The sequence below is a fragment of the Talpa occidentalis genome, unplaced genomic scaffold (genome assembly GCF_014898055.3).
Source record: "Talpa occidentalis isolate TD23 unplaced genomic scaffold, MPIMG_talOcc4v2.1 talOcc4.6, whole genome shotgun sequence".
Classification (NCBI taxonomy): Eukaryota; Metazoa; Chordata; class Mammalia; order Eulipotyphla; family Talpidae; genus Talpa; species Talpa occidentalis.
Window position 1 is genome coordinate 41258413 of NW_023604972.1, and position 27360 is coordinate 41285772.

The 27360-nt window shown below is 36.7% G+C and overlaps 1 protein-coding gene across 2 annotated transcripts in view; it reads left to right on the forward strand.

The window, feature by feature from the left end:
* The window catches only part of SLC4A4 (solute carrier family 4 member 4), a 347176-nt gene that overhangs the window by 266285 nt on the left and 53531 nt on the right, over nucleotides 1-27360 (forward strand). For both annotated transcript variants that reach the window (XM_037530399.2, XM_054688304.1), the window contains exons 14-15: nucleotides 1109-1380; nucleotides 19295-19365. In XM_037530399.2, the coding sequence (XP_037386296.1) occupies nucleotides 1109-1380; nucleotides 19295-19365 (343 nt within the window). The remainder of the gene's footprint in view (nucleotides 1-1108; nucleotides 1381-19294; nucleotides 19366-27360) is intronic.

The following is a 27360-nucleotide window of genomic DNA, read 5'->3' on the forward strand; positions in this document are numbered from 1 at the left end:
CAAAGATTGTTTAAAAAAGAAATGGCCTCCTTAGGTGGAGGTGATCTATTCTAAAGCTTTGTGTGACAGGTGTAGAGAGAGAAAAGTGGTCATGGGATGCTACATAATACAGCTTCAGCATAAGGATATCACATCTATGCATGGCTTCATGAGAGTGGCTCTATCTGGCTTTGTCAAGGCAAGACAGTCTTTCCGGATCTGACTACAACTTGTGTTTCTTTGTCTTATTTGACATATTTGTCCATGAAGTAGTTTTAATTATTATTATTACCTTTGTTGAGATAACTCACATACAACACTGTATGCGAGTCAGAGGTATAGGGTCTCACCATTCAGGTACATGTTACTACATGATGCTCACTGCCAAGGCACCCGAGGTCCTCCACGACAATCCACTGGATCCCCTCCAGATTATGTTTCTGATCCCATCTCCTTGTGTTGGTCACGCTGTGTCCACAGTAAGCATTACATGTGGTCTCATGCCACATGCTGTTTTAAGTTCTCCTTCCTCTTCCTGGCCTGACCCTCTCTGATCTGCCTGGAACATTCCTCCTTAAATACCTTGAGTTTTTCTTGCAGTTTTATCAATTCCCCTGTTCAGAATTAGTTACTTCTTTAGATAGCACTTCGACTTTTACAGTGTGATTATATTTATTTATTTGTCTCCCTCAATAGCCTGCCATGACTTGGGGACAGAGGAAGAAATTATCATAATGTTTTTATTAATCAGTAAAGCTCACAAGCCTGTATTGAGCACTTGCTGGGAGGTAGCAGTGTTAGGTTTTCGAGTTGTTTACTATGTAACTATGTGCAGACAGAGACCACATTTTTTGAATGAGAAAATTAATGAGTTATTCACATATAAATGCTGTGACCGCTTTTGATATGCTTTTCTCAAACTCCTGGAATTATTTCTGTTTGGGAGCATAATAATATTACTAGACCAAAACCTTAATATTTTCTGGATGAAATCAAGGATGAACTTCCTATCTAATGACTTAAAATGATTTTGTATTTTTAGCAATCATTCTTGCAGACATTTGGTGGTTTTATATTCTTTGTAATCCATGGATAAAGAGTTTAAAATACTTTTCTTTCTTCTTTCCAGGGATCATAATTTTGACTACTTGGAGTTTCGCCTTTGGATTGGCCTGTGGTCAGCCTTCCTGTGTTTTATATTGGTGGCCACTGATGCCAGCTTCTTGGTTCAGTACTTTACTCGCTTCACAGAAGAGGGCTTTTCTTCTCTGATTAGCTTCATATTTATTTATGATGCTTTCAAGAAGATGATCAAGCTAGTGGATTACTACCCCATCAACTCTGACTTCAAAGTGGGCTACAATACTCACTTCTTCTGTTCCTGTATGCCCCCTGACCCAGGTGAGGGCATCATGCCTTGTCTTTGTGCTTACTTCGTGTTTGGAGGAAGGTGTAGGTTTTATGCACACAAACTTTTTGCATGGTATCGTGATCATCAGGGAAGGGTTTTATTTTATTTTCTCTAAGAAACTGCCCTGCTGAATTGGAAGTCTCATTGCCTGAGATACCTTAATATATGATTCAATCAGGAAGTGGAGCCAAGAGCTCTGGAATATGAACATAATTAACTCTATTTTGAAATGAACTCAAATTGCAGTAGTGTAAAGAAATTATCTAATGGACGAGGAAACCAGGTACATAACATGCATTAACTATAAGGACTGGGCAAGCCTAGTCCTTGGAACTTCTATTCCGTGTTTTGCTGCTTCTTGTTGTTACAGTTAACTTTAAATAGATTAACAAGCTTATAGAAGAAACACAAAAGATAATAATCTATATCATTTACTCTATATCATTTGAAGCATGAAATTAAAAGCTAAATTCACCTAGTGGTAAAGTAGAGGTGTTCATGTCTATTACACAACATAATTAAGAAAGGAAAGGAAAGAAAAAATAAAATGAAGAAAGGAAAGATGGAATGTGATGTTCTTACGGAAGATTTATATCTAGAATCAGAAATACCTAAAAGTGAAGTAACTTCTGGGTAAGGAATATGACCCATATATCTCAATATTTTAACATCCATCTTGCCAAATCTGAATTAACAACAGAATTTTTTCACAACAAAATGTTCAGCTTGGATTTTGAAAATTTTTCTTGGAGCAGTTCATCATCATTTTATAATATGGAAGGCATTTGGAAAAAGGATTCACTTTGGGGACAGTTGCTTTACATTGGCTCTAGTAAAATAAGGGTGGACATTTGTGTCAATAGCATTGGTGATCCCAAGTCCCCCAATTAGCTAATTCCAATTAGTTATCCCGTTACATTTCCCTGAACATAACAATTGGATATACAATCCATACTTTTTGATTAAGGTCTTAAAGTACCAAATGTACACTGTTTTTCTGAGAGCTGTGTAAACTTGGGCATCAACGGGGCACATTCATGCCATGCCATTAAAAGTACCATCTATCTACTTTTAATTACAAAGTCTGGGGAAACATCTATTAATGTTTAAAATAAAGCAACGGGATTATGCTATAGACTAGAATGCAAAGGGCTTATGAATTGAAAGCCAAGAAAGATAGGATGAAGAATTTTTCTGCTGTGTCAGATTATGCCCAGATATTTGGGTAGTGTATCTTCCTTCTTTGCCATTCTTTGGGAGGTGCCTTGCATATACATATGCATCATGAATGTTGAGAGAAAAGAGAACAGTGTCCATAAAAATGTTCAGCAGCAGTGGTGAAAAGACAGGGCACTACAGGGCTTATTGTATCATTTGGTTATTTTTGTCTTGTTTAAGGAAAATCAACATCTATCCAGATATTGAAACATATAATGCATTAAGATAAAATCCATGCTTAAATGAAAATCAGAGAAAGGAACAAAGTAGAAACAAAAATATTAAGGTGAACATGAATGACATACTCTTATAAAAGCCTAAATTGTTAAGATATACTGATTAGAAATATTTCATAACTTAAAAGCTGCTTGGAGAATAAGTACTTAATACATGATTGATATTATTAGAATAAATTAAATATAATCCCCAGAGAAATACAAATGTTACCACTATACAGTTACGCAGAACTCTTCCTTGGAGATAGTGAGGTAAAATACCCTGTATCTAAACATCCTGGACTTACTGGAGAAGTCAAGATTATAGAAGTTAAAGAATTGGAACACAGATATATTTAATTGTGGGATTTTGAACTTTCATTTTCATTTATTTCAAATAAATTTCATTTATTTCAAACTATATGTATATATTTATTTATGGAAAAATCTGTAAACTAACTTAGGCAAGTCTGATTGCCAAAGTTATATGCCTAGGTCATAAGTCATATGTCAAGAATTTCTAAAGCAAAAAAAGAAAATTCCTCCTTAACTGTTCTGAGGGTTAAGGTGTTCATAAAGCCATATGAGGCCTTTGTTAACAACACATCTGTCACAAAACAAAACAAAACAAAGCCTACCTGTTGTCTGCCCTGTATCCACCTAAGGCTAATGGAAACTTGCATTGTTTTAATTGGACATAGAAGGTAATATGAAACCAAGGAAGACATATCTAAATGCACAAAGATTTTCATGTAATTTTCTTTCCAAGAAGGTTCTTTGTTTTCTTGAAAAAGTAACACTAAGGATTGGATCAATTTTATACATGCATGGCAGGTGCTGACTGAAGTGATGATAGAATTTCCTTTGACCTGTTTTCCCCAATTTCTGCTACCTCAAGGTAGTACCTTAAGGCGATAGCAGGGCTTTGAAGACAAAAAATTTGTATCAAAGTCCCAGCTTAGCTAATGACCACGGTGTGATTGTGAGCATGTTCCTTTTCCCAGGATAGCTTAGTCTCAGGTTCCTCACCTGTAAAATGGGATTAATAGTAGGACCCAACTTATAGAACTGTTTTGAAGGAAAAAAATAAGATACTGCAAAGTACTTAGGACAGTCTCTAATACATCATCATAAGTAAATTAAATGCCAGCTGCCATTAATATTGTATTATTATTATTCATTTAACTTTAGGGTTAGTAGGTAGTCTCTAAGTGTGAATGATAGAATGGGCAGTTGGCCCATTTTTTCAACAAAACTGTTGGTTGCAACCTGTATTATTAGTTTTTCATATATTTGTGTATACATATATACATATACATACACACACATATGTGAATGTAAGGGATTATTTAAAACTATGGAGGAAAAACCCCATTTTCAGTTTGGAAAAAGGCCAATTCATGTTTCAGACAACCCTTTAAAAATTAATGATTGCATGTTTCTCCATAAAACTTTTTAATAATAAACTGCTTACATAGATCCACCATGGTTGATAGTAAATGAATAATAGAGTTACATGTAAGCATTCTAAAAACAACAAAAGACTGTTCTTTCATCACAACATGCATTCCTAGTAAAAAAATTTCTATCAATGAGTCAATAATATTTAATCTGGCAGATGATCTTGTTTTTCAACACCAGGACAGTGTGTGTAACAATGAACGAGCAGTCATGCAGATGGAGTTGTGGTCCTGCAAACTGAGAAATGATTTTATAGGAAAGGAAAAAGAGGTCACTTAACCACTAAGACAGCTCTTTTCATGGCCATAATGATGCTGTGGGGTATTTTTGTGTATGTGCTTTGTAAAGACAGTTCTTCCTTCTTGATCTGTCTTTTTCTTACGTCCTTCCATAAAACTTCATCATTTCCCGAGTTTCTTTGTCTTAATGCACCATTAATGCCCTTATTTCACCTGTACCTATTACTTAGTAACCTAGATCATATACCTAAGTTCCCATTTACTGAAGAAATAAGAAAGTTCAGTTGCAAGGGCTAGAAGGAAAATTAGCCCTGAAGTTTGACCTATCTGTCAGGTGGACACATGTATTTTTTGTGCTAAAATTTCCTTTTATCAAAAGTGGAACAGCTACTAATTAATGCAGAATATGATATTACCCACTGTGTCTCTTGATAGTTACAAAGCAGAGGTGTATAAGAAATCAAATGATTCAGTTCAAAAGCTAGAAGTAAAAACTGAAAACTATAAAATATCCAGTTGAAAGACAGTTCACAGTATCAAATTGCATCTCCAACTTTTTGCTTTAGAAAATTGCTAGTGTGATAAAATGTACACAACGTGGACTTTGAAGTAAAGGAAGCTGAGTTTGAATTTCAACTTTAACTAGCATTGGGACCTGGACTTGGCTAATTACTTAATTTCTTTGTTTCATAAATTTTACCTGGTAGTGTAGTATGTACTTAACCCTTAGCACCTAGAAGTCATGGAGCAGAAATTTGTTCTTTTTCTCGTTTTTCATTGTCCCATAAAATATTCTCCAGCCAGATTAACTTTCAGTTGTATTCTTTTAAATTGATTCAGATGTTTAATTTTTCTGAAGTTTTGCTAAAAAAAGATACTAAATAATATTTTACTGGAAGTCTACAAAAATTACAACTAATATGTTATCATAGATAAAATATAAAACATTGAAGCCATATTTACAGAAAAAAATGTTAAGGAGTTCAGTACATCATAGTTAGATAATTTAATTATCTAATTACACTGAGTCTCAATGCTACCAAAATGTTATATAATCTATATAGCTTGTAGAAGAAGTCATTAAAGTCCTTGAAGTGAGATGTTCAGTTCTTCTAGGAGGAGTCTAATTCATTCAAAAAGCATAAATAGAAGGCTTTTGTAAATAGCGAACAGAACATGGAATATCCCGTTTCCTTTTCTTCTTTTCCTGTCCATGTTGCTTTCCCTTTTGTGTGTGCTCGCTCTCTTTATATATATAATATATTATATATATATAATATATAAAATATGCATACATATATGAATATGCACATACATACTGAGAGTATACACACACATTCACATACTGAGAGTATACACACACACACACACACACACACACACACTCATATATATATCCTGAGAGTATATTTCATTGCATTTAAGGAATTGTGTTACTTGCAATGAAGTAGAATATACCCACAAACACACACAATATGCTTTTTGTAATGTGTTATTTGGTAAAGTATTCATTTTGAATGAATGAAGTCAAATTTTCATTTGACACAGGCTTTAGAAATAGATTGTTTTGACTCTAGCACCTGTATTCATTTTCCTAATGTGTCAAGAAGATTGTAGTTATTACGCACTCAAAGGCATGTAAATATTTTCCAAAATATTTCAGAAAATAAATTTTCTGACCAAATTGTTGGTTTTGTATCTAGAGGGGAAAGAATCCTTGTGAAAAATGATAAGCAAGTTAGAAAAGCCAAAAAAAAAAAAACTTGCCTTAGGGGATAACACTATATTTTTTGGTTAATAGATATATTTTATTAATATTAATATTAAGGGATATATTTTATTAATTCACTTGTTGGCTGTTCCAGGGAGAACATACTTAATAATGGATGAATAATTAAGAGAAACAAAGGCTTTCTCAGGCACTGAGTACATCATTGTCTATAATATCCCTAAGTAAGAGATGGCCTTTTTACCTAGTGTTAAACTATAAGACCAAATCATGTGACTGGAATTAATCATGGTTTCCAGTTCCACACCTTTGTTTTATTCACATTCTGAGTAGTCTTCCAAATGCTCTAAAATGGTTGTTATAGGAGTAACATTTCATTAACATTTCTCTATATATAGTTTTTCTATTATCTTTATAAATATATGTGATAATATGTTGTAACAAGTAAAAATAACTGCTGGGTCATGTCTCCTGTGTTCCCAGATTATAGTTAATATTTGTTTTCTAAATAGAAATACCACTAAAGGAACATTAGGAAATCAAAGATAATCCTAATTTATCTTACATGACCTGCATCATATTCTGTGCTATTCTGTTTTTGTTATGTTTGTCCCTCTGTAGACTATACAGTAGGTTCAAATTTGGACTAATGGTTAAAAAGAAAGTACAGCCTTCTAGTGTTGTAAAACTCAGGCTTGCATTTATGAGGGCACTAGTACAGCTGGTAGTCTTTCATTCATGGTAATTAGGTCTCTTGAGAAAACTGTCGGTACTTGAAAGACTCACTGTTTTACTGTCCTAACCTGTACTTTAGCATTTTTTGTATAACACTTTCTGGAATCAGTAAAGGGGAAACAATGAATTTGGATAATCACCAGATTTAGGTAATTCTCTAGCTTGGAGTTTGTATAACACACAGATTTAGAAAAATTATCCCAGAAAATAACTATACACATAATAAATATAATCATGTGTGGGTACAGAAGTTTTTTTAAAAATGATTACTAAATATATCTAGCTTAATATCTGATAACAGCCCAGCTCTTTAACCCCCAGTGCAATGTCATAGGTAACATATGAAAAGAATGTCATATGTTGAAGAATGTCTGTCATAACTTGAACTTGTCAAATTACACCGAAATCTCAAACACCAGGCTTGGTAAAACTAAAAGGATAAGAATGCTAAAGAAAACCAAAAGGATAATAACAAAATGAAGAAAAACTGCCCATTAATTTTGTTTAAGACTTAAGGCTGAGATAACATCTAGTTATTTCCCTAAGAGTACTTCTTACAAAGTTTTGTCATCCTTTTAAAAATCATTTTTGGAAAGGGGGCGGAGCAACATGGCGGCGAGGAGACTCTGCGAGTAAGATCTCCCATTAAAAAAAGTTAATAGGGAGGAAAAGCGGCAGGTCCCAGTGAGAAGTGGGACACGGAAGATAAACGGGTGACGCCAGCGAACTGCCCGAAGAAGAAAGTGGCCATAAAAGAGGACTAGAAGGGAGGGAAGCGCAGAACCCTGCTCCCCTCCCCCGCCCACAGAGGCGGCACTCTCCGACCGGCAGAGAGGAGGAAACAACAAACCAAAACGGCCATCAAGAAGAAACGACTCAGCAAGCGGGACTGTGAGTGGAAAGGAACTATTGCAGCCACCACACCCCGTGAACGGGAGCTGAGGCGAACCCTGCAGGATCCGCTGCGGCGGTGAGCGAACGGCTCCTGGCGCCATTAGAGAAGAACAAAGACCCCGTGAGACCCGCACACAGCCCTGGCTGCCGGTAAGCTGGCGCGGAAACGCAGCGCGCTCGGGGAGCTTGAAAAGCAAGTGCAGACCTGGATCGCTGCTGCCCAGGTCCCCGCGCCTACGACCTAGGCTTGCTGGGAGACGCACGGAGGTCCTCACTGAGGTGAAGGTCCCTCCCTGAGTGAGCAGGAACCAGGCGCCCAGGCACGGGAGCTGTGCAAAAGGCGCCATTCCCGCGCCACTGAACTGGGCTACAGCCCGCGTCCTGGAACTGAGGGCTTTGAACTGAGACCCGGGGCACGAAAATTCGGGGCGTGGTTTCTCCACGAAGGTGGGGCACAAGGCAGACACAGCACCCCAAAGCTGTTGAGGTGTACCCTACCATTCCCGCTCTGTTCTCTGTCCCACGGGGTGGGGGGAGGCGAAAAACAGCCCCCCAAGGACAATAGGAGAGATCTCTGGCGCCACCTAGCGACCAGGAAAAAAAAAGTCACTAACACCCTATAAAACAGGACATTTCTTTTTTTTTTTTTTTTTTTTTTTATAGAGGCATGCTTTATTTATTTGTTTGCTGGTTTGTTTGTTTGTTTTGTTTATACATGCACTGGGTACAGTCAGAAGCGCGGGAGGGTGAGAGAATTCACCAGAGCCAGAGCGGGGAGCAGAGCAGGCAGAAGGACCGAAGGACACTGCTGAGGGGAGCAGCGGGCGGCAGGAGAGGTCTGCGCGCCATGTGGGACCCTCCTCCGGTGGCGGGGAGCAGCCGGGGATCGAACCGGCACCGCACCGCAGAGGCCGCGCGCAGCTTCACAACCCAGCGCTCAACCGCTGCGCCACCGGGGAGGCCCAAAACAGGACATTTCTTAAGACTGCTTGAAAAGGGCAGAAGGTTTCTGGAGGACCCAGTGGCCAGCCGGGAAGTTATTCCACGCCAGGCCCCTTCCGACCAGCAGTCTGAGCCCACAGAGGGAGCAGGCACCCACGTCCGGGGCAGACCGGGTGCGCAGAAGAGGGTGCCTGAAACCGGAGGCGCAGGGACTGCATCCCGCTTCGCCATTTGAGAACAGGGACATTTCTTCAGTAAAAACTGCCTAAAACCAGCAGAAAGCTCCCCCAGAAGACAGAGATGGCTCCTGGAAGAGCCAGAGGGGAGCGGAGAAGTTCACCCAAGATGTCAGTCAGTCCGAGCAACACAGTGTCCCAACGCATACGACAAATTAGAAAACAGACAGTAGGGAGTAGAAGAACCACACGCAACCTAACAACTCCTCAGGAAAGAAGCACACCACAAAAAGAAAACCACTCCCCAGATTGCAACGACAGCAACTTGGAAGAACTTCTGAGCCTTTCAGAAAGAGAATTTAAAATTGCCATGATTAAAAAAGTGATAGATCAGAAGAAGGAAATTGAGTCCCTAAAGAGGGAAGTAAGAGAAATGCAGGAGATCAAAGAATTAATGGAGGAACTAAAGAACTCTGGGAAAAGCAATGAAAGCAGAATAGATGAAATGGAAGAACGAATAAGTAATCTTGAAGACACAGAAATAAAAAGAACCAAAACAGAAAAGGAAAGAGAAGTACGAAGGAAAAAGAATGAAGAAAGACTTCGGGAACTATCTGACTCCATGAGGAAAGGAAATATAAGAGTTATAGGAATTCCAGAAGGAGAGGAGAGAGATGTAGGAACAGAGAAAATATTCATGGATATAATTGAAGAGAACTTCCCAAATGAGAAGAAGGAGCTGAAAATTGATATACAAGAAGCAAGAAGAACACCAAACTTCCACGACGAAAGGAAAAACACAGCAAGACACATAATAGTAAAGCTCCCAAGAATCCAGGACAAGGAAAAAATAATGAAGCTGACAAGAGGGAAGAAACAGATAACATTCAAAGGAAAACCAATCAGGCTGACATCAGACTTCTCTGAAGAAACACTACGGGCAAGGAGAGAGTGGAGGGACATAGTCAACAGACTCCAAGAAAACAGATGCCAACCAAGAATACTCTATCCCGCAAAGCTCTCTTTCCTCCATGAAGAAAGAATATGGACCTTCCCAGACAAAGAGAAACTCCGGAATTTCATTGCGACTAAACCCCCACTCCAAAAAATACTACAAGGAATCCTAAAGCCAGAACCTCAGAGGGACGAATAACAACGAAAGAAGACCAAAAAAAAAAAAAAGTTATTAAAAGAATAAATAAATAAAATCAAAGGAAAGACAAACATAATGGCAAATACAGATGCTAACATATCAATATTAACTCTAAATGTAAATGGACTAAACTCTTCAATAAAAAGACACAGAGTTGCAGCCTGGATTAAGAAACAAAACCCAACCTTTTGCTGTCTCCAGGAAACACATTTAGCTACAAAAGATAAAAATAGGCTCAAAGTCAAAGGATGGAAAACAATCCTACAAGCAAATGGGCCAAAAAAGAAAGCAGGAACAGCTATACTTATATCAGATAAAACAGACTTCAAACTCAAAAAAATAAAAAGAGACCCCAATGGTCACTACATTATGATTAAGGGGACAATACTTCAAGAAGAAATAACACTCATTAACATATACTCACCAAACGAAAGAGCACCAAAATATATCAGACAACTGTTGTCCTCTCTGAAAACAGACATCAGAGAAAACACATATGTAGTGGGAGACTTCAACACACCACTATCAACAATGGATAGATCAACAAGACAAAAAATAAGTAAAGAAACTAAAGCTCTAAATAAGGACCTAGAGCATTTGGGCTTAACAGACATCTATAGAACACTAAACCCAAAAAAAACGGAGTACACATTTTTCTCAAGCGCACACGGATCATTCTCCAGGATCGATCACATACTGGGGCACAAGACAAACATCAACAGATACACCAAGATTGAAATCATACCAACCATCTTTTCTGACCACGAAGGCATCAAACTAGAAATAAATCATAAAAAGAAGGCAAGGAACTATCCTACCTCATGGAGATTAAAAGCCACACTACTGGAAGACCACTGGACTAACGAGGAGATCAAAGAAGAAATTAAAAAATTCTTTGAATTGAATGACAAGGAGGACACCAATATCCTAAATGTATGGGATGCAGCAAAAGCAGTAATAAGAGGAAAATATATAGCAATAGAAGCTCACATCAAAAAACAAGAAAGAACTCAAAGAAACAACCTAATCTCGAAGCTCAAAGATCTAGAAAAGAACAACAAAAAAACCCAGAACCAGTAGAAGAAAAGAAATAATAAAAACCAAAGCAGAAATAAATGAAATTGAAACTAAAAAAACAATCCAAAAGATCAATGAAACCAAGAGCTGGTTCTTTGAAAAAATAAATAAAATAGACAAACCCCTAGCCAGGCTCACAAAGGAAAAAAGGGAGAAAGCACAAATACACAGAATCATAAATGAAAGAGGAGAAATCACAACGGACACAGCAGAAATCAAAAGAATAATCAGTAACTACTATGAACAGTTATATGGAAACAAGTTCAACAATCTAGAGGAGATGGACAAATTCCTACAACTCTACAATCACCAAAGCTAGATAAAGAAGAAATAGAACACCTAAACAGACCAATTACAAGCAGCGAAATTGAAATGGTAATTAAAAACCTCCCCAAAAACAAAAGCCCAGGACCTGATGGATTTACAAATGAATTCTACCAAACATTCAGAGACGAATTAGTGCCTATCCTTCACAAACTCTTCCAAAAAATTGAGAAGGAAGGGACAATACCAAACACGTTCTATGAAGCCAATATTACACTAATACCAAAACCGAATAAGGACAACACAAAAAAGGAAAACTATAGGCCAATCTCCCTAATGAACACTGATGCAAAAATCCTCAATAAAATTTTAGCTATCAGAATCCAACAATGTATCCATAAGATAATTCACCACGACCAAGTTGGATTCATTCCAGGGGCACAAGGATGGTTTAACATCCGAAAATCAATCAACGTTATCCAACACATCAACAAAAAGAAATATAAAAACCATATGATAATATCAATAGATGCTGAGAAAGCTTTCGACAAAGTGCAACACCCATTCATGATAAAAGCCCTTGAAATTCTTGGGATACAAGGAACATACCTCAACATCATAAAGGCCATCTATGACAAGCCAACATCCAGTATCATTCTCAATGGTGAAAAGCTGAAAGCAATTCCATTAAGATCTGGAAAAGACAAGGATGTCCACTCTCACCACTGCTTTTCAATATAATACTGGAAGTCCTAGCCAGAGCAATAAGACAAGAGAAAGACATCCAAGGAATCCAAATAGGAAAAGAAGAAGTCAAACTATCACTATTTGCAGATGATATGATAATATACATAGAGAACCCCAAAATCTCCACAGAAAAACTAATTCAACTCATCAATCAATTCAGTAAAGTGGCAGGATACAAAATCAACACGCAAAAGTCAGTAGCCTTCCTATACACAAACAATAAATCTGAAGAAGAAGAAATCAAAAAAACCACCCCTTTTATTATCGAAACAAAAAAAATCAAATATTTGGGAATAAATCTAACAAAAGAGGTAAAGGACCTATACAAAGAAAACTATAAAACACTGTTAAAAGAAATAGAAGAAGACACAAAGAAATGGAAAGACATCCCCTGCTCATGGATTGGAAGAATAAACATTATTAAAATGGCCATCCTACCAAAAGCAATATACAGATTCAATGCTATTCCAATCAAAATCTCAATGGCATTCTTCAAAGAAATAGAACAATTATTGATGAAATTCATATGGAATCACCAAAAACCCCGAATAGCCAAAGCTCTACTGAAAAAAAAAGAAGGAAATGGAGGCATCACACTCCCAGACTTCAAACTCTACTACAAAGCCATAATCATCAAAACTGCATGGTATTGGAACAAGAACAGACATACAGACCAATGGAATCGAATAGAAAATCCAGAAATAAACCCACAGATTTATGGTCAACTAATCTTTGACAAAGGAGCAAAGACTATGCATTGGAGCAAAGAAAGTTTGTTCAATAAATGGTGCTGGGAAAACTGGGTCGCTACATGCAAAAGAATGAAGCTTGACCACTACCTCACACCATACACAAAAATCAACTCAAAATGGATTAAAGAACTAGACATAAGACCTGAAACCATAAAATACATAGAAGGAAATATAGGCGAAACACTACGGGATTTGCACATCAAAGACATATTTACAGACACATCACCCAAAGCAGTGATAGTGAAGAGAAAGATAAACAGCTGGGACTACATCAAATTAAAGAGCTTCTGCACAGCAAAAGAGACAATAACAAAAACAAAGAGAAACCCCACCAACTGGGAGAACATTTTTGCACCCAACACTAATGATAAAGGACTGATCACAAAAATCTGCAAAGAGCTGATGAGACTCAGCAACAACAAAGAAAATAATCCAGTCAAAAAATGGGCAGAAGAGCTAAAAAGAAACTTCTCTGAAGAGGAAATGCAAATGGCCAACAGACATATGAAAAAATGTTCAACATCACTTGTAATCAGGGAAATGCAAATCAAAACTACCATGAGATACCATCTCACACCAGTGAGAATGGCACATATTAAAAAAACTAGCAACAACAAATGTTGGCGAGGATGTGGAGAAAAAGGAACTCTTGTGCACTGTTGGTGGGAGTGCAAACTGGTCCAACCACTATGGAGAGCTGTGTGGAGATTTCTGGACCTACTAAACATAGAGCTTCCATATGATCCAGCAATTCCACTCCTAGGTATTTACCCAAAGGACACAGAAACATCAATTCCAAAGAGCACCTGCACTCCTATGTTTATAGCAGCACTGTTTACAATAGCTAAGCTTTGGAAACAACCCAAATGCCCAAAAATAGATGACTGGATCAAGAAGATGTGGTACATATATACCATGGAATATTACTCAGCATTCAAAAAAGATAAACACATGCAATTTGCAGCAACATGGATGGCACTGGAAGGGATCATGCTCAGCGAAATAAGCCAAAAGAAAAAGAAAAATACCGGATGGTCTCACTCATAGCAGGAATCTAGAAAACTTAAATAAGGGACCAGGAAAATGAATATAAGAAAGTGAAAATCAAAATCAACAAAAAACTATGAACCAGAGACACTTTTTGGGGGTGGGGGGCGGGAGGGGAAGGATTGGGGTCAGAATGGGGCGTTTGCAATTGTATGGGGGAATATAAAAATAAAATTTAATATTTAAAAAAAAAAATAAAAATCATTTTTGCACTTTGATTGACATGGAAATTTAAGCCATAAATATTTGACTTTATCAATAGGTGCGACTGAGTTTGTGTAACCCAGAATCATTTACTAAATCTGATATAACCATGCAGGCAAGAGGCTTATTTAGTTTTTTTTTTTTTTTTTTTTTTTTTAAAGATTTATTTATTTATTTATTTATTTATTTATTTATATAAGCACTGGGTACAGTCAGAAGCGCGGGAGGGTGAGAGAATTCACCAGAGCCAGAGCGGGGAGCAGAGCAGGCAGAAGGACCAAAGTACACTGCTGAGGGGAGCAGTGGGCGGCAGGAGAGGTCTGCGCGCCATGTGGGACCCTCCTCTGGTGGCCGGGGAGCAGCCGGGGATCGAACCAGCATTGCAGAGGCTGTGGGCAGCTTCGCAACCCAGCGCTCAACCGCTGCGCCACCGGGGAGGCCGAGGCTTATTTAGTTTTATTCTGTATCTGTTTTAAATTTCCTCAAAATATTGCTTAAACAGAATGAAATATTACATTTAAGTTTCATTATCATAGAGAATAATCTTAATTTTTTTTCTTATTTAAAGTCAATTCCATATTATTTTAGCTCTAAGAAGCTATATTGAGGATATTCAGACTTGGTTAACATTGAGTGAGCACCATTCATGTTGACAGATATTTTATTTTTTTTTTTTTAATTTTTTTAAAAGATTCATTTATTTATACAAGAACTGAGGTACAGTCAGAGGTGCGCGGGAGGGTAAGAGAATTCAACAGAGACAGAGCAGGGAGCAGTGGGTGAGGCAGGAGAGGCCTGCGTTGCCATGTGGGTTTCTCCCTGGCTGGCCAGGATTCGAACCCGTGCTGAAGAGGCTACGGACAGCTTCACAGCACAGCACTCAACCCGCTGCACCACTGAGGAGGCCCCATTGCTGGATATTTTATTAGGGGATTTTAATAAACTATATTTTCATATATGTTATATATGTTAATTATAATATATAACATATGCACACATCTAACATTTGTATTTAATAACCACATAAAACCTTGTGAGATAGCTGACATTCTTCCCAGGGTTGAAGTTCATCTTTTTCCAGGTCATAAAGTTAGTAATAACCTCATTAGATTCAGATCTGATTTACTTAGATCTTAACTGGTACTGGACACTGTTCTATCAATTTTCCCTACATTGTTTTATTTAATCCACCTGGTAGCTTGATGAGGTAGGTGGTTTCAAATACAATTTCATAAATAGGGACCTGGGTTTGAGAGGAGTGAGGTAATATCTTCAAAGTTCTGTGTGGAAGGAGCTTGGGGACACTGTGCTCTTGGAGGAGGTGCCAGAATTCCAACTAGAATTTTCCCAGTTCTCCTTTCTCTCTCTTATGATGTGGTGGTACATTAAAGCAGACAGATCTGTCTCATGGCCAGTTGTTGCTTGCACTTGACCTTGTGGCCTCAAGTGCGCTTTTGCGCATATTCCTGATGGTACAGTTCCTGATCTCCACTGATGCGTAAAGCAGCAAAGTCATGGGGTAGTTCTTGGTGCCAGGTCACTAGAGGATAAATAGGGACAACTTGAAGCAATGCAAATGATATTCTGTATGCAGGAGGTATACTAACATTGACTCCACTCAGCTCCTGCAGCCTGTTCTTTCTCTAAATCTCTCATTAAATATAAAGAAAGGCCAACTTTAGATGGAAAACTCACCGACACTTTTTAAAATATCTTTTACTGACAACGTTTGTTCCCCATTCCAGAGGGTCAGCTAGAATTTGATACCCGGGAAGGAGGATCATGAAGTGAAAATCCAAGTAACATAAAACGATCAACCTGTGGAAACTCCCTGAAACCAAGTATGAGAAACAGACTGTCCCAGTTCCAATTAGCTAATTCTAAGTTAACCAGATTCCTCAGGCAGAGTTTCTTTGCTTATAAGCATTGGTATTGAGCAAATAGTGAAGACATAGTGCAGTGTGTTTTGGTTTTTCCATTTGACCTTTCCAGAATCTTAATTAAGGATATTGCAAATTCTATATACACCAGTCCTTCTGCAGTTGGTTGCCAAAATATTTGTCTCCTGTGTATCTGGATCCAAATGGTGACCAATGACTCTTGTAGACTACACTCCCAATTGCAATTGGTCATTTTCCTTTCTGTAAGCTTAAAGATTTTACCTTAAATCTTTTGCTTTACTTTCAATCTTTTACTCTATCATATTCTGCCAATATGTATTTATGTAAGTGCTTGTTTATATCTTTATTTTGCAGACTTTCTCTTGAAGTAGCTACCTATTAAAATAATTAGGAAAAGCTTATATTTTTTGCTGTCCTTTTGATAATGGTCTTTTGGGATTTGGGAAGCCAATATGCCTTAATAGCTTGTCTCAGAAGAAAACTGAAACGATAAAAGGAATTTAGATGAGCAGAATTGACGTGTATCCAAAACTTGAGAGCAGTTACTGAAAGTTCAGATTGGAATCCTATTTTAGCTCACTGTGGTCTTTATTATCTGTCATTCATTTCAAAAAGAAGAAGCCTTCAATATCTTTCCCCCTCACTTCTCCTTGCTTTTATGCAGAAAAGTGGGTTGCAGTAATAGCTTCACTCTCTTGTGACAGGATGTGCATAAAATTGCATTGAAGAATCTAGCCCAGGAAGAGCAACTTGTCTTGACACCATCTAAATAATGCTTGTGATTTCACAAATGTTTTCCTTAAAAGTGCTAGGAAAGGTCAGACATTTCAGCTCCTGTTCAGATTCATATTATCTAATGTTGGTGAACACTACTCCACCTTGAATTCTGTGGCCACGTGAATCATGCTGATTTTGATGATTAGAGTAGAGTGATGATGATTTGATGATTGGAATGCTAATCAATGATTTGGTATCATTTCTGCTTCTGATTGACTCTATATTCTGAGCCAAGAAACCCTGGTATATCATGCTTCAGAGTCCCACCCACATAAAACAGGTTAACAAACGGGTTTTTACTCATCTGTCCATACCTGTAATTGAACAAATTGATAACTTAAGAAACTGTACTTTAAACAAAAAAGAAAATGTACTTTTAAGCTTTTAAGAATAAAATAGTAAAATTCTAGTTTTGGTCAATAATAATTTTAAAACATTTTTCTTTTGAGAGTAGATTCATGTTTGGCTATGTTTTTTGGGTCAAGCATTCTTTAGTCTCTTAGTTTATTTTTTCCCCTGTGACCTGTAATGAAACAAGCACATTTGCTTGTTCTACTGATGAAACAAGGGAGCCTTGACCACAGCTAACCTATAGGTTAAAAGTTTAACAATTCCAAAGCTTTCAAAGATCCTATTTCAAATAGGATCCAAAACTGGGACTCAAGCTAAATATTTTTCCCCTTCCATTTTCCTTATTTCTTATCTATTGTCTTTATTTGCTCTCATTCATTTGTAGCTATTAAATATCCCCTTTCTTAATTTCCTTTATTCCTATATAGGAATAAAAATTTTAGGTATAAAAATTTATTCCTAATTTTTTTCAAATTTATAGTATATAATCAACAAATAATATTGTAATATACTTAATGTGTACAATGTGATGATTTGATTTATATGTACATTGTAAAATGATTCCTATCATCAAGTTAATTTATATTTTCTATTACCTTATTTATTTTTGATGAGAAACCTTTAAGTAAATATAGAATTATCAACTGTAGTCCCTATGTTTTACATTAGCTTCTCAGACCTCATTCCTCTTATAACAGAGTTTTTAACTTCTACTACTTCATACCTTTTACACCCCCCCCACTACCACTGCCTGGTAACTGCCATCCTGCTCTTCCTATGTGCTCTAATTTTTTTTTTCTTTCTTTTTTTAAAGTTTCCACACATAAGTGATACCATACAGTGTTTGTATTTTTTGGTCTGGCTTATTCCATAGGGTATAATGCCATCCAAGTTCATCCATGTTGTCAAAAATGGCAGGATTTCCTTCTATTTTAAGGTTGAAAATAGACACATTTGAGAGCCTGTTAGTTAAATGCCAGAACTGGGCAGATACTGGGGAAAACCTGGGGACAAGAATCTCTCTTTTTCTCTCATGGTTCTTATGTTCTCAATTTCAATAGTCAAATAAACCTGTTTGTTTCTTTTTAAAAGTTTATATAGTTGGGACCCTTTAAACATAGCAAACTAAAAAAAAAAACACAGGCTAAAAGCTTAGGGTTGGGGTTTGGGGACACAGAGAACAAACAATAATTAGTAATTTGGATGTTAAAGGAACACGTTATCTCTAAAGACAAAGTTACAGTATTTCCACAAATTAGGGATATTCTCTGGGTATCAATTTATTCTGTAATATATAAATCTTATGTACATAATAGTATAAGGGTTATTTGATAAGGAAAAATGTTTAAATTATTGAATACTTTTTAAATACTATGTTTCAATTTTAGACTCATAAATAGAAAAAAAAAACTATGCAATATTTCCAAGAGGAGCGTTGGTGTAGTAAGTTAGTCTTTTGCAAGTGACATCCAAATAAACCTACAATGATGCCAAATTGTATGAAAATAATTTTAATTGGATTAAGTATTCATCTCATAAAATTTATTATTTATTTAGTGCTTTTTTTGTTTTTAACATTTTGCAAAGTTATACTTTCTCATATGCAGTCCAAATTTCCAAAATTCCACATCAGTTAATTAGTAAAGCTCTTATTTGTGAGATTTGACTGTATGTGAAGCTAGTCATCAGCTCACTTTTTAACAACCATTTTTTCCCAGTAGGCAAGTATATAGAATGCCTTTTCAAAACATAGAAGTTTTGTTGAAATGTGAAACTAATACATTTTAATGCCATCCTCTTAAATATATGCCATTCATTGTGTCTTATCAGATTAGAGTACAACAGATGTGCCCGAGTTTTTGGTTATCTAGGTGAAAGGTGAACAAAATTATAATAAAGAAAAACTCATTCTGTGCTTATGTTTTATTGGAGATTAAAAACAATGTCTTTCCTGACTTTTTATAGATTTCTAGTGGTACACTTAGGGTTATTTTTACTGTAAAAAATTTCTTTTTCTTACAGTTAATATCTCAATATCTAATGTTACCACCTTGGCATCAGAGGATTTGCCCAGTATTTCTTCTACTGACATGGTAAGTGACTTAATATTTCTGTATACTCATTTTGTACACTCTAATTATAATATTCATAGTATGATGTCTCCTGTTACTCAGCCATCCTAGTGTGAGTACATGGTTAATAATCGGTGATAGGGAAATAGAAAAAACACTCTCCTTGCTCAAGTCAGTTTTCTCCCTTTCCTTTTTTTTTAAAAAAGCTGAAATCAGTATTTACTTCTACAATATGCTTTTTGAGCTGCCTTAGTAATTTAATTGTTATATCTCTTTAATTGTCACCTTGAAATAGTTTCACAAGGGAATGTAAGAGAAGTTGAAAAACAAGAGCTTGGTATCCTCTCTCTCTGTTTCTAGTATGATTAAGAATTCTTCTGACTACCAAATGGTGCTGTGTTCTTTGCTCAGGGTAATTGTAGCAAGACATTTCCCCTGTCACTTAGAAAGACCGTGCCTCTGTCACATGATATCCTTTCCCATGGCTTGTAACCAAGGATCTTTAAGGGACTGGAACTAAGCTTTAAAAATGAGCTATTTTGCATGGAAGGTCACGCACTGGAAGCAGACTTTTGTGTTGGAGAAAAAGGGAAAAGTGCTGTTTCAGACTTCCAATTGTGTTCACTCTACACTGGATATGGAATCTTACCAAAGAGTATCAATCTCTCAGTTTTAAAGACAGAAACCATAATACCTTGTGTTGATAGAGTGCCCATCTCTCAGGAGACCAGAACACTTCAGCAGTTATTATATAATGAGTGCCCACAACATCGCTTTCAAAGATGTTTTCTATATTTCCTGGACAACTCTCACTTGACCCTTTTTCTCTCTTGATTTTATATTCTGTAGCTCTCTTGACTTTTTTCCTTACGATTAAAGGTTCTCTGGCTTTGTCCAAACTATGCATCTCATATTTCATTCCTTTCTGATTTTTTTATTTTGTGTGTGTCTATGAAAGATTATATGTTTGTTTATATATGTGTTTATATATGTGTGTACCTAATTCTACTTAGGTGTTATTATCCTTCCATCAGGCCACACTACTTCACTGAGAGTGGTAGAGAGAAGACATTTGAAATCAACTGCTTCAGACAGACCACTCAGTCTGCTCGGTCATGAACCTTTCCTAGGACATACAGTCATCAGTACTTAATTTCCTTCTTTTCAGTTCAGTCATAATTAGATCATGCGAGAAGGTGCTGTAAAAGTGACAAGCAGCCTCTGGGCACCAGAGAGACTCTCTCTAAGGGGCCCTGCAAACATCCTGTGAGAGGAAGGAAGGCCTCTCCTCCTTAGCTTCATTAGCATGGAGACAAGCTTGCTTCTTCCTACTGGTATGGGTGTTTTCCCGGGGGGAAAGAACAGGAAAAACAGGGCATTAGGGCATTAGATAGAGATTAGAAGCCTATAATAATTATATCGAGATAAAAAGGCAGGTTTTCATTTCCATTTATAGTTGGGATCATTGTGTCTTTATTTCTTCTGACTTTCACAAGTTTTGTTGTTGATTTCTCCTATGGTTTATACCTTCAACCTGCAAACAAAATTCTTCGAAAGTCCCTGTAAAGCTTTGAGACTAGTCACAGTTTATCTACAGTGTATCTAAACAATGATCAGTTAGATCTGTTGGCTTCCATTTATTAGCCCTGAGGGAGAGACCAGTCTCTTCTGAGGAGGTGATTGAATATAGCAGTTAATATTTACTTTTCACATTAGATTACCTTTTTAAAATTAAATTGAGGCATAACTTGAAATGCACAGTTCTGGGAATGAGTCTTGGGAAGTCTCGATACTCACATAAATACCACCCGAAACAAGATGTAGAGCATTTCCATCATCCCAGAAAATGCACACAATGCTCTGTATCTTGTTTTCTGTGCCAGCTTTCTGAATCTTGGGAGATCTTTCTTAACTGTTCTGCCCTGGTCTTTACAGGTCAGGTGCCTTCCCCCTTTTAGAAATGCCTGAATGCCTCAGAAGGGTTTCCCTCTGCTCTCCTCTTCTGGCTCTCACCTTAGGAAAGTGGCCTTCTGACATTTGATGGTGACTCTGTGTATCTGGAGCGGTGTGGGGGGAAGGGGTGTTGTCTCGCAGCTCTCCTTTCTAACCTCCAGCTTTTTATGTGCTACCTTGCATGCGGCAGACCAAGAGTTTTATGGGTAGGTGCAGGCTCAGTTAATGCTAGGGCTTCGCAGAACATACAACGTTAAAAATTCATTGAAAATTGGCTTATTTTTCCTCATCTCCATCTTCATTGGATTTATCTCCCACTTGCTGCTCTGCCAGGCATGAAACAGCCATGTCTCCTCCTTTTCTATGAAGGTCTTGAAATTTTGTGGAACTTGGTTTTAGGTTTCTTTGCATTATCATCTTTCTGGCAGACATTTTTTAAACCATAATTTTATAATTTATCCAGCTTGCTTTGGTTATTAGATTGGGAGTGACAGTTTCCTGCAACTTTTATAGCTTAATCATAAGCAGATCAACCAATTAATTTTGATATTTCACAATGTTACATATAACTACAGACAACTGCTGCTCAAATGCATCCTGTAGATAAAATAGGATTGCAGATTACTGTAAAATCTGATTCACCCATTGCAGAGAAAAAAACCTAAGTGAGTTTGTTAACTACTACTCAATCTTGAGAACTTATTAGTAGTGTTACCATAATAGTTTTTAAAAGTCTCATATTTTACCATTCAATATTTCAAGCACTGTAGAATTTGATTTTTTTTTCTTACTATATTACCTAGTAAAGCATATTCTATCTACATGGAGATGCTATTGATTATAGGATTAAGAACAATAGTCTCATAAATTCTGCTTCACAGTCAGACCTAGAAGCAAAAGTGTTTTGATTTGATTTACCTTCAGGATGATTCTACAAATAAATATTATTTTCATGGGAAGAGAATATCATATTAATCTTGTGAATAGATCCTTATGATTTTCTCCCATCAAGAAAGTCAAGTTAAAAAAAACCCATTCTCTCCTTAAATGTCCTTGAAAATTACATATTCCAATTTCTGAAAATATTACGGATATTTTCAAACATACCCTGAAAGAGAGGATAGTACTGTGAACCCCTTTGTACACATCACTGAGCTTCAACAACTGTCCTCATTTTACCCGTCCTCTTTCATATGTTCCCCACTTTTTTCTTTGGGGAGAATGCTATAGTATTTTAAAATTTAAAATGAATTCTTTGGTATAAGACTGAATCATGAGGATGTGGTATAGGGGTCAAAGGCTCTGTTGCTTTTGCAGCACCCATCAGGTCAGTCACGATGGGTGCATACAGTAGGTCCAGGAGCAGTGCAGTAAGAAGCATTCTGATGAGATGCACCTTCTCAGTGCTCTGCTGGCTGTACTGCCAACTTTCAGCAGCCACAACCTCCCACCCTACCCTACCTGATCCAATAAAATGCACACACTGGGATACACAGCCAAGTAAGGTTATTTCCTCTGTCGTATTCAAGTGTGCTGTGGCGGTCACAATCATCCAGTTCTAAGGTTGCAACGTATGACATGTCTATCAGGGTGTTCACCAAATAATGTTTGCTCAAAACTCTCAGTCTACTGCCGTGGAGCAAACTGGACATCAGTGTGGTGAAACCTCAGTTTATACTGGGTGAAGATTCCAAATTTTGAGATTGTCCTCATTGATACATTCCATAAATCTATCAGAAGAAATCCTGATATCCAGTGGATCACCGCATCAGTTCGGGAGCTGTGCGGGCTGACGGCTACAGCCTGCAAGAGCCATGGGCTTAGAAAGGGTAGTGAATTTCATCATACTTTTGGTGGTTCTTACTCTGCAGCTTGGAGAAGGCACAATACTCTCCAGCTCTGCTGCTACCACTAATAATATGTAATGTTTGTGAAATTCTGATCTAATAAGCCATTTAGGACCATCACAAAAAGTTGTAGTATAACCACACTATTGAATACTATTCAGCCATAGGAAACACCAAACATTGCCATTTATGACAAAATGGAAGGCACTTGAGCAAATCATGTGAAGTCAAGCAAGTAAGAGTGACAAAGACTATTACTGGACATTTACATAACAGACAATTTGACGAAACAAAATACAAGTCTAGTGGACATCAATAAGTGAAGAGAGGTTTCTGAGGTTAGAGGGGGTGGAGAAGAGTAAAGAGCAAATATAAGGATTGCTGGTGGGGGGAAAAAAGGAGCGGAAAAAAGAAACAAATCCTTTGGTATACATTCTACTTTTAAGATTTACAAACGAAGCCCCTAATACAAAAAGAGTATTTCTGTTGAAAATGAGAAAAAAATCATTTGAAATTTCCTTTCATGAGATTGACCTCAGTTAATATCCTCAGCAACTTGGTCTCATTTCCTTAATACCTTTTTTTCCCCTATTACTCATTTACACAGTTTGCTTTGACCCATCTGGTCCACGTGGTGAGCATTAAGTAAGTTTTGAATAAAGGACTTGGATGAGTGAATGAAGCATTATTTGTCCCAGAATCAAGCATTGTTGCCCTTAGTGTCTCCCTATCTATTGGCTTAACCTCCTTGTTTCTGCCAGTACAGAAAGAAGTACAGACCCAAATTTTGTCATTTTAATTCCCTTATCCTTTGGCTTTTGTTGCTCTCTCTGTTGTTCTTTTGTTTGTTTTGCTGTCCTGCCACTTTATTTTTTGAGTATGAGAATTCTACAAGGACTGGTCCTTCTGGTCAAGACTTAATTTAAATTTTGTTTTTCTTTGCTCAGAGGAATTGATTAGTTCCTTTTCTGATCCTAATCTCAGTACCATTCATTTTGACACTTTCTTTCACTGCCTGCATTATTAATATTTAAGTGGACATTTTTTCTCTTTTTAAATTGGTTTTGTCTTAGTCTTTTTTATTGCTCCTGGAAATTCTAGTTCATCCATGTGATTGGGGCCAGTGCATTTTCTATCTTCTTTTGTTGATGCTTTTCTATTTTCTAAATGTTATTGTTTACTCATGATAGCCTTTATATAATAGAAGCACCATCACTGGATTTGGCAAACAAAACAAAACAAAAGAAAACAAAAACAAAAAAACAAACCCCAAATCAGTTATATCTCAATTTCAAATAAATAATGACCAGATTTGGTAATGTAAATATGTCCTGTATGTTGCATAGGATATACATATACTAAAAAAAGATAAATTGGGGGCCTCCCTGGTGGCATAGGGGTTAAGACTCAATGCTATCACTGCCATGGCATGAGTTCAATCCCCCAGCCAGGGAGCTAACCCACATGACACAGCAGATCTCTCCTGTCTCATCCACTGCTCTCCTCAGCAGTGTATTTCAGTCTGCCTGTTTTGCTCCCCACTCTGTCTCTGGTGAATCCTCTCACACACACCCCACCAAACCTCTGGCCTACACCCCAGTTCTTGTATGAAAAAATAAATAAATAAAAATAAATCTTTAAAAAAATCAATAAATTGGTAGGTCTCTTACTTGAATATGTAAAATATTCTAGATTCTGATGAAAGATTCCATTCATGACAGTGGACTATGGTGGTGGACTATGGGAAATTTGGTTGTGGGTGCCCCACAGCGTGATGCCTAATGAAGGAGAGCCTAATGTTACCTCAATTAAAAAATAAAATTTGAAAAAGAAAGATTTCATTCATTTACTCAACTAAGATTTCTTTGGTGCCTAATTTAAATTGAATTCAGCCACTTCTTGTTCTGCTCTTCTTTTTTCCTATTTTATGGTAAGACAGAGTCCCCTTGGTCAGCAGGCTCCATATTTTTGTGGAGCCTTTTACTTTTCTCTGGTGCAAACAGTTGGCCAACTCCTAGTCAACCTCTCTCTATCAATAGTTCACCTTTCTCCATTCTCATTTTTCCAACACCCCCTCCTCCAACCCTATAACTGAAGTGTTTGTCTTTCATCACAAACACTGCAAAAGTCCTCATCAGCCCTAAATAACTTGTCTTGATCTCATAATGCTCATATTTTCTATCCTACCCTTCTGTTACTCTATTTCTTGAAAAAGTAGTCTGGAATTGCAGTTTCAATATTTTCACTGTCACTTCTTCCTCAACTTACTGAATTGTGGTTTTTCTTTTTTGAATACACCTTCCAGGAAATAACCAGTTTTTCTAGTTATAAAAAAAAAAAAGCATGAACAGATGTTACTTAGTCTTAACCTTTCATCATTTCTCTGCAACACTAGGACCTTTTCACTCTACCACGTATTGCCATTTTCTCCTCCTCGTAGTTCTAGTTTTAACATTCCCATTTCATTCCTCACTTTACTCAAAACTGTGTGATATTTTCATAGTTTGGATTGTAATCTTCACTTCTACTGAGGGTATCCTAGAAGCTTTATACTGCTTTCCGTGCTTTTCCCTTTACAGTTTTATGAAATCTAACTACATCCCATGATCAGCTCTTTGCAGTACACTCCTAAGTTCATCTCGCCAAGTTGACATCTCTTCTATGTCCAAGTCTTTAGACCCATTAAACCTCTTTGAGCATTTTTGCCATGTAATACTAATGGTTTCTTTGGTGGGAGTTAAAGTGTTTTGACAATTGCAGACGAAAGTTTCAAACATCCTAAAGCATATAGATAATGTACTGTGAGAGGTCCTACAGGCAGAGAGAATCTGTGACATTATGTTCCTGTTTGTTTTGTTCTTAAAATTCTGATTTAAGCATTCAAGTGCTTAAATAAAAATCAAGTGTATAGGAAATAAAAACCAAAGGTCTTAGAGAAGTGAGGATCACCTATAAGGAATAAAGGAATGAAGCAGCGAGATAAAAGTGTCCTTCATTAAGACAAGAGGAGACAATGGTCACTTGAACCAGGGTGGTAGCAGTGGTTAAGGGTGAGATATAGTCCCATTTTGGATGTGTTTTGATATAAAGTCTTTACCAAGATGTAATTTGTGACAATGACTTCAAGGTTCTCTATTCTTAGAATCTAGATGGATGAAGTTGTGATTAAGAAGATTTAAGGAGAAAGATTAGGAGTTAGGTTTGAATTTACTTTGGAGATTCAAGCAGGGATGTAGAGTGGTAAGAATTATAAAATGATTAATGTTTATTTGAGCTGGAAAAACTTTGATGATGAATTAACAAATTACTATTAATCTTTCAATCACGAATTTTTTGTTTGAGGAAGTGAACATCAAAGTGTGGTTGAAATACACAGAAGTCACATTATAGCACAGAATTCTCTCAGTTATAATACACTAAAGCAGTTTTTCTTAAACTTCTTTGCATCACTGCCTCCTATGGTTGCTATTCCTAGGTGAATAGATTTGCACAGTGTTTAACACACTACTTTATGATTCAGTTACCCATACATAACAAATACATGTATGTATTTGTTTCATACATTGGAGTAAAATTATATAAGTTGGTATCTGTGGTGATTAAATTATCAGCTAATTAATACCCTAGCTTGCATATTTACATATACATGGCACGAATAGATGATTGTCTTAATGTTTAATTTGTGATATGGATTCTTTCTTCCTATTTTATGGTGAGACAGAGTCCCCCTAGTCACCAGGCTCCATATTTTTATGGAGCCTTTTACTTTTTTCTGGTGCAAACAGTTAAGTCTTCATTAATTTAGCTTACTTTGGAATATTGACACTTAAATGACACAAATAATGTTGATGTCTTTTCAGTAATATTTAAATAAAGTTGTTTATATGCTAGTTTGAATTTTAAAGGAGTGAGAAACTGTGTATCAATATATGTACTACAATCTATACATGCTGCATGAAAATTTTAATGCTTAAGCCCTTAGTGAAAGATGGTATTTGGAGGCTAAATTTTCTGTTCAATGATACAAAAAAACCATCTGAAGCTTTCAAAACAGTGACATTCATGTTTTAAGTTGATGTAAAAAACATGTCTTTATTTTCATGTCCATTTGTATTGTTTTAACCTCAACCTGAATCTCTGTATGAAAATCAATAAAACTGCCTATTGGGATTATTTTAATGTTCTTACCTCTTTGGGGACCTCTTATTATAAAGAA